Raw genomic sequence first — 9,138 nt, forward strand, 5'->3', positions numbered from 1 at the left:
CATGGAGAGAGTATAGTGGCGCCATAGCTGATCAGCAGAGGTCTAGGATGTATGCGAGTTCTGTGGCTCCTGCTAAATTCTTTCATCTTTGGAATTCCCAGAGGAAGTAATATAAGGATAGGAGGGTATTAACTAGATATGTATTTAAAGTATGAAACCCCTTTAACGGCTGAATATGTGTCCTTTTAAAATGTATCAGTATACAGGTTGGTGAAAATAAACTAATAACCTTTATTTCAGGTTTGATTTTCAGCATTTCCTTAAGCTTAAACATATTACATTGTGTTCATACCACAGTTGTTTAAGCCATAAATACTTCATCAAATCGGAGCTATCTGACCCATAGCAGATATTAGAATTCTATTAATGATTTATGTATGTTTAAGATTTTGTTTAACTCCTGTGAGACCTTGATACTTGTGCTTAATAGTATTGGTTCTGTTGTGTCTCTGCTAGGGTGTGTGCGAGGAGATGCGGTATGAGGAAATACAAGAATCCCATCCTCTGGAGTTCGCCCTGCGTGACCAAGATAAATACAGATACCGGTATCCAAAAGGAGAGGTCAGTGGGTTTGCTGGGATTGGGAAACTGGTGCATTATGTGACTGTGAACTCACTGCATCTTATTTGGCAAAGGCGCTGATCATTACATCTCGTTATGTGGAGCCTGGGACTAGTCCCAAAACCGTGTCAGGCCTTTAATTACTAAATAATAGAAAATTTATTAGATTTCCGGTATTCTAAACCTCATTTATTGCGGAGGGAAAATGTACATCCTGTGCATCATTTGTGGAACATAACCCGCTTACAGTTTGGTGTTGACCTAATTCAATAGACACTTTTTTGCTTTTACAAATACATTCATGGTCTCTTACATATAATCCATAAATGTGGACAAAGCTGTTTTCTTGTTTGTTATCTATATACAGCATGCCAGGATGCATTAGCACACAAGAACAGCTGTGTGCTGTTTATCACTGCAATTACCTCCCTTCACCGACCTGCCTAATAGCCGTAACAAGACGGTTTCTTATTTTAAGGGGAATTGCCAGCTGTTAATTACAAGCATTTACACCATTGACCTCACTATAATATACCAGACTAACTTTAAAACAGAAAAGTCCACATAACAATACTAATATACTTCTGGAGTCTGGGAAATCTGATTGCAGCGGCTGATGTTCCACAGATGGACATATAATTGCTGTTAGACTATCAGTCCACCCTTCTTAGGGTGGATACACACCCGAACGATTTTACATCCAATTTCCCTTGAGGCCAGAACAAACGATATTGAGCGTACACACTGTCCTATATCGCATACGACCAAACGATATATTGTATCGTTTGATCGTATACGATTTATCGCTGCTCCCATACACACAACGATCACTGGCAACATATGACGTCAAAAGTGGCCAAATCGGACCGACATATCGTCTTGTCGTCCGGTTGGCTATACACACTATACGATTGGCACCAAATTGCATGCGATATCTTCCGGTTGGCCGTGCAGCACGGCCGACCAGAAAATGACTCATAGAGCCCACGGGAGCGCGCAATAGTGCCTACACACTAGCAGTTATGCACAGTTTGTCGTGCCAATATTGGCCAAGTGTGTAGCCGGCCTAAGTAATGTCCTGGAATAGTACACAATTTACATCTTAAATGTAGTTGCAGGTGACTAAGTAGATTCATTGCTCCCTCTAGATAATGATCCAGTGTTGTGTCAGCATGTGTAACAAATCGCTATTTGTTTTATTTCGGCTGTTTCCACAGATGTTACCTGGTGGGGATGGGGAACAATTTTGTGTTGGCTGTTCTCAGTTTGCTGTACAAAAACATCTATTGTGTAGAATTAACCATTTCACTTTCATAGATGGGGATTATCCCACCATGGACTCTTCTGCTCTGTGCATCAGCAATCACCTTATCTATTTGCAGTCCTATGAAGATCTGGTGCAGCGTCTTGAACCAGTCATCATGGAGCTGGAACGTCAGGAGAATGTGCTGGTTATATGCCATCAAGCCGTCATGCGCTGCCTATTGGCTTATTTCTTGGATAAGACTGCAGGTAAGGGCAGAGTACAGAAAAAATTGTGAAAGCCACAAATGTTAGGCGCTGGCTAGGGCCAGTCCCTGTGTGTTCGTAACATATTATCAATAAACCAGCATAATAAAATGCACACGCATAAAGTGAAAATACTGCCACATACCCTGGGTAGTCTCCCAGGAAGGATATCAAAAGAAACAAACTTAAAAACAATTTTAAGAAGATGCGGCAAATGCAATGTAAATTAACTGGAAAAGTATAACCAAAAAATATATCAGTTAATAGATAAATAAATAAACAAATACTGTGTGAGTGACCTATGCAAATATATAAAAAGCAAGTTTAATACGCATAATCCAAATGTTATAACAAACACGATTATACGGTTATGTACATAGTATTCAAAAGAAATACTGTAAAATGGGTATTTTAAAACACCACAGATGAGGACCCATCCATCTATTGCAAAAGTGTTGTACATAGTCAGTGGGGGCTTCAAATATAATTACTGGGTGCCTGCTCAGTCCTATAGGGTGCAATGATAGAAATCCAGCAGGGTTGGAATAACCTGCAGCTTGTGCAGTCCCTTGGCTGTAGAATGCTCCCAAATGGTAGGGTTCCGGCAAGGCGTTGCTTGTTTATGGAACGAAGTCTCAATTCCAAGATGGTAGGTAATAAAAGGTCCAAATAAAGGGCAAATGTCTGGTAATTAATAACATTTGGATTCTGCATATTAAACTTGCTTTTTATATATTTACATAGGTCGCTCACACAGTATTTGTTTATTTCTTTGCTTATTTATCTATTCATTTATATATTTTTTTGGTTTTACTTTTCCAGCTAATTTACATCGCATTGCATGCGCCGCATTTTCTTAAAATTGTTTTTAAGTTGGTTTCTTTTGAAGGGCAGAGTACATGCACAGAAGGCTGTCTCCATCCACGCATCTGTGGATGCACAGGTGTTGACTTGAGAATTGGCTTTGAGTGGCTAACATGTCTGTCAGTGTAAAGAATGCATAAAGAATTCTGTCCTTTTGTCTTGTTCGTTTTACAGAACGGTTGCCTTACCTCAAGTGCCCCCTGCATACTGTATTGAAGCTCACTCCTGTAGCTTATGGTAAGACATTTGTATCTTGTTATAGAACTATTATAAATCTGGGTACGACTTCTACATTTTGTACTGTGCATAACTACAACTGCTTCCACACGCTGACCTGTGGCCCTGATTCAGAGCCGGACGCTCCGACAGACCGCTCGCCCTGAATCAGGGCCGGTCTTTTTTATTTTTAGAACTGCCTCCTGGCCGCTCACATAGCTGTGGGTGAGCACCCACAGCTATAGTGAGCGGCCAGGAAGATGGTTGCGATGGTCAAGACCATCTCGACCATCGGGCTTGCGACGAGACCCTTGTGATAGGGTCTCGTTGCCGCAAGCCCCAGACAGATTTCGGCTCTAACAGAGCCGAAATCTCTCCCACTGACATCACTTGTGATGTCAGTAGGGCCGCCCCCAAACGGAGGCGTTCACATGGGAATGCCTCCGTTTGGGCAGCCACTCCCCCGGCCCACCCACCAAAGGGGGCGCGCTGTCACTCAACATCGACAGCACGCCCCCTTTGGTACGAGACCCAGAGCGACGGATTGCCCATCGCTATCCGGATCACGCGCACGACTGAGCCAGCTCCGCCGTGCGCATGCGCACTGGCCCACCATCGACCCGGCTGCGAGCACACAGCGCTTGCAACCGGGTCTGAATCAGGCCCTGTGCCTCAGTGATCTGACCGATTTCTTGTGTACTGATGGGTTTTAACATTCTTGTGAATTTGTTGGCTTAGCTCATAAAACAGACACTTCCATGTATGTGATGCGTCTGGGCTGACATCATACCTGGGTGGGAATTTAAATCTGCCCACCAAGTTGAGATGGTCCATGTTGCTGGTCCCTGCATCAAGTGTACAGGCGGTCGGCGGGTCATCCATACACACCTGCAGAGGCATCAGCTGTGCTTCATGGCCGACCTGATATGTCTGAATGTCGTCGTTCAGACATATCGGGTGTACACGCGTGCCAATGGCGATCACGATATCTATCGCTTGTCGATAGAACAAACGATATATCGCCAAGTGGGTACCCAGCCCTACTCAAACCAATGGGTGAGCGTTAAAATAACTAGAAATGGCAATCTAGTAAAACATCTCAACTGTCCATCTTGTGCTTGTTGTGGATGTTTCCCAGAAGCCTTGATCTTCCAGTCTTTTCAGTTTCTTTCATAGCTCTTAAGAGATCTCTGTCACCTCTACTCTTGTAATGGCCGTTGACATTGACCTTTCTTTTGGCGTGAGGTCTTGTGACTTTGTACTTTGAAGTTTACCTGTAGCCTTCACTTAGTGATGCAATGCAGTAGTGGGATTGAACTTTTGCAATTGGTTAGTGGGTGTACTGGCTACATAGTGGATGACTTTCCTGGTGAATTGTTAGGCTGTTTTCTATAAAAACATGGGACCAGCCCAGATAATACTGTCTTTTAGATGACAGGTCCACCTGAAGTAAAGACACGAGCAAAGGAACCTGAATATGCTGAACTATTTAATTGAAAATATCTTTCAAGAGCGTGGGCAATATAAATGCCTATACCATTACCGATTTTTAAGTTGATCTACCAGTTTATAAAGCTATGAATAGACAGTTTGGCCTCTTCTCTCTTGCCCAGGTTGTAAAGTGGAAGCTATCGGCCTGAATGTGGAAGCTGTGAATACACACAGGAATAAACCAGAGGTAAGCATCCTAATGTGGACTGACAATGAGGGTAGTGGGAATCTAATACGTTGGCTTTAATCCATAGCTTGCTACTGTAAGGAACTGCTGGCCAAGTATTTACATGAAATAGACCGTATGTATTTTTTGTTTACATGGGATTGCTGTAGGGAAATAGATTTCAGTTTACAGCAGAGCATATTAAGTTGTCATTGATGGTGGCAGCAACACTTAGTCCATCACAACACCAGGCTATAAGGGAATAAAACAATCACTAGCCAGTCATTTTTGGTGATGAGCAGCCTTAATGTGTTGGAGAGGACAGACACTATTGGGCTTTAATGCAGAACCGTTTTCCATGACAAATGACACTTGTGTCTGTGTTCCTGGTGCACAGCCTGCCTTCGTGTGAGCCAGTCAGTCCCATGTTCTGTACAAGTCACATGAGCCGGCCCCCCCCCCTCATTATGCTATGGTTCTTTTTACCTCCCTTTATTTTAAGTTTGTTGTGATAAGTTCATACCAATCCGTTTGAAATCCTGCTACATTATTGTCTGGTTCTGCTCCATAGAACGTAGATATATCCCGGCCATCTGAGGCTGCCCTGATTACTGTGCCCGACCATCGTGGACCTACTAATATTGGTGCCTCTACTTTTTATTTATTTTCTGACTATGCTGTCGCAACCAATTGCCTGCTACCCAATTGATCTCAATCTTTGGCTAATGTTTATAATTGCTTTATTATTCTTAAAAAAAAAAAAAAACATTTACTTTAATTTTTACATTTCTATGGTGTATATGTATATAATGAGCAAATTGCAATGACATCAGAATTTGATTTGGGGCATGATTGAAGTCCTCATTAATTGAAGCATCGAAAAGGCAACTTCTGGCTGTCCAAAAAAATAAAAATAAGCTATTATCTGTAGACCGATGTGTATGCGAGCTTCCTTAACTCATTTACCAATGTTATGCAAATCATGTAATATTGTAATTGTCTACTGAATCTGTGAGAGAATTCTTTTTGTCAACTTTTTACCAATATTCATAAATATGCAATCTTTCCCTTGCAAGGAAGGCATAGGATATATTAGTATGGGAGTCTATGGAAGTTTTGTCATTTATCCTGGTAAGCTTACTGCCCTTTTCTTCATAAGTGACAAACTTACTAAAGTATGAGACCTGGATCTGATAGCTGATTTCTCATGAACGCTTATGTACAACCAGTAAATATGGCTGAATTCTGTGAGGAACTTGACAGGGGCCCTTTATCTCAGACTCTGTAATACACAGCAGTAACACTGCTGTACATTGTTGCTAGACTAATTGTATAGACCGATCAAGGCGTGTTGTCTTTTTAAAAAAAAAATTCTTCAAATTCTTTTATTTATGGAATATATCAGTTTGTTAATTTTAATATTTTCACCCCCTATTTAGAATGTTGATGTGGACCGCTCCAGTGAAGACGCTTTGCAGACTGTACCAAACCACTTTTAGCCATGGGTGTGACTTATCTTTTATTCCTCTGTTACACTGAAGGACCCTCTGGCAGCTGATGGAGATAGGAAAATCAGCAGCTATAATCATGACCAACACTCTGATCAGTGCGACAGCAGAAGCCGTTTAGTTCTTAGTCTTTGGTGTAAGAATGTTTGTCACAAATACTGTACAAGATGTGATCTTTATTTTTACCTTTTACCACTCCTGTATTTTTATATTAGGAATACCTTTGCAGGTGACCGTATATATTGGGCTTGACTTTTACAGAAAAAATGTCCACCCCCCCCCCCCCAATAAATGTACAGTCATTGCATGGCTTCCATTTTATTAGATGTAGTGTAAATATAGAGCGAAGTTCCAGCTGTGATCTGTATGCTGTGTGTGCCTTGGAACACTCCAGTGTGGAAAACAGCTTCTCATTGTACAGTGATAATGTGCTCCACCAGGGGGCAGGCCTCTCTAGAGTGCTGCATAAATCTACCTCCTCTACAGATCAGATGTGTAAAGTAGACTTCTAAATATATATATTAGGTTCCCTTATGTTACACGATTCTGGGATATAACTTAAAGCATTTGGCACTAGTACTATTGAAAGAAGTTGCACTGCCAGGAGAGATATATCCTTGTGTTGTGTGATTGTCTGCAATATCCTGGGGTTTGACTGTAAAACGAATATCCCTCGGACCTTTTGGCACAACGTAAAAAGAAAAGTAAAACTGTGAACCTACAGAGATAAGGAAATCTCCTACTGTATAACCAGCTCTTCCTGAGCTATAGTATGAACGTTAGCCTGCTTCACAGCAATACTGTAGATTTACAAGAAGCTTCAGGATCACCTGGTGCAGAATTTAAAGTCCATTATTTAGTATTTAAATGTCAACCTAATGACTACATACCTAGCATTAAACCATAGTACATACCTGCACAATAAGTTATTTCAGCCCCTTCCTGTCAGAGGGTTCTGCACCTGCCCTCTGTCATATAGCTGTGCACAATATTAATATTGAACATGTGCCCACAGGAAGCCACCAATTTAGTTCCGTCCACCTACTTCTCTACTCATGAAAAGGAATGGCTTTAATCTGAATAAGGATTGGCGTATGTAAATTCCTCCTGGAGTTTTAATTTTTTTTGTATACATACTGTACATGTAAAGTTAAATAGCTTAACACTTCAGCTGCTGGGTACTGAGGTTAGTGAGCAATGTGCAATATGTACAGGACAGTTTCTCTGCAGTGAATTAACACTTGTCCTTGTTTAATCGAAGACAGGATTTTTTATTTTTTTTTTCTTAATGTTTGATAACTTGTCTGGTTCATTTGCATGAAATTCACCAAAAACACAGGGTCTTTTATTCTCTCTCTCTCTCTTCGTAAAAATGTCTAAAACAGTCTAGTACAAAATCATTTATGAAGGACTGTCTATACAGCAGGGTTAAAATATATTTGCACACATGCATTAACTGTTCATTCACATCTTTTGAAGCTTTTCATTCAGTTTTAAATATTGGTATGTGTGTGTTTTATGAAGAGGAGACTCTTGTGTATTATCTGTATGCTCATTGCAGGTTGTTAATAGTTTTTGCTTTTTTGTAATACTGTAAGCTAATTTCCCCCATGTATGTCCTCCCCCTTCCTCATTTACTATATTACAATCTGGCTAGACACTGTATTTCAGCATGTGTTGTACAAAGCATTTTGATATGAGTGGATATTAATGAATTCCCATTAATCTCTAAAGCCATTTGGCATTTTAACATTTTGGTTTTATAAGTTGCATAATGTAACATTTTTATTTAATTGCATCAATCTTCTGTACACAACGGAGGCTGCCATTTTGTGCTCTGAAACAGTATTCATTTTGTGCCTTTTTAGGAGTAGATTTAGTAAATCTTTTTTTTTTTTTTTAATTTGGAGGTATTTTTCAGTGTAGCCAATCAGATCCTTTATTATGTACCTAGTACATTCTAGAAGTTGGCTAGCATCTGATTGGATGCAATGAGAATCATATTCTTTTATTTCTTTGTAGAAGCTTTAGTGAATCAACCCCCTAGTGCAGGCCTTGCTAACATGTAGCTCTCCAGCTGTTGTGAAACTACAAGTCCCAGCATATCCTCTCTAATCAGCTGGTAAGGAATGCTGGGACTTGTAGTTTCACAACAGCTGAAGTGCCACAGGTTAGCCAGGTCTGCTTTAGTGTCACAAGCTGAATTGATAGGCCAACTATTGTCTCCATCCACAAAATGGCTACCTACACTGTCTTGAAGATGGATACACTTTTTTAAAGCATTGCTTTTTACTCTGCAGCATTACTATAAATGTGATGTTACTTTATCACTATGTCCCCTGTGTCCTTATGGGGTTTCAAGTAAATCTCCTTTTAGTTATGACAAAAAGAAGAAATTCTGGGAATGTAATATTGTTTAATGCACAAATTGCTTTCTGTATGTGTAATTACAATGCTGCTTGAATGAAATTGTTAAATACAAGCAATCATTCTTTATCTTCGGCTCCTCTGTCATTTCTGCAATATGTCTGAGTTATTCGTAAAAATGGGATTTGTGAAGGTGATTATTGATGATGTGTTACAAGTAAGGGGTTGGGCACAAAACAAAGACCAATGTTTAAATGTTTCAAAGGGGGGGTGTGTGTAGAACACAGGTTCTCAAACTCAGTCCTCAGGACCCCAAACAGTGCATGGTTTTCCAGGTCTCCTCACAGAATCACAAGTGAAATAATTATCTCCACCTGTGGATCTTATTAATCTCTGATACATTTTAAAGACTACACCTGTGCTCCTGCTGGGTGACCTGGAAAATGTGAACCGTGT

The 9,138-nt window shown here is 40.4% G+C and overlaps 1 protein-coding gene across 4 annotated transcripts in view; it reads left to right on the forward strand.

Annotated features, from left to right (window-relative positions):
- PFKFB4 (6-phosphofructo-2-kinase/fructose-2,6-biphosphatase 4) overlaps nt 1-8,811 on the forward strand; it is a 107,567-nt gene extending 98,756 nt beyond the window's left edge. For 3 of the 4 annotated variants that reach the window (XM_088456923.1, XM_088456919.1, XM_088456921.1), the window contains exons 10-14: nt 457-561; nt 1,944-2,073; nt 3,109-3,171; nt 4,764-4,828; nt 6,247-8,811. In XM_088456923.1, coding sequence (XP_088313049.1) covers nt 457-561; nt 1,944-2,073; nt 3,109-3,171; nt 4,764-4,828; nt 6,247-6,306 — 423 coding nt within the window. In that variant the 3' untranslated portion in view covers nt 6,307-8,811. Of the gene's footprint in view, nt 1-456; nt 562-1,878; nt 2,074-3,108; nt 3,172-4,763; nt 4,829-6,246 lie in introns of those variants that run through there. The other variant, XM_088456922.1, reaches the window with a different exon arrangement.
- Nucleotides 8,812-9,138: the final 327 nt, after the last annotated feature.

This window comes from Taudactylus pleione, unplaced genomic scaffold (genome assembly GCF_031769625.1).
Source record: "Taudactylus pleione unplaced genomic scaffold, aTauple2 ptg000726l, whole genome shotgun sequence".
NCBI classification, from domain to species: Eukaryota; Metazoa; Chordata; class Amphibia; order Anura; family Myobatrachidae; genus Taudactylus; species Taudactylus pleione.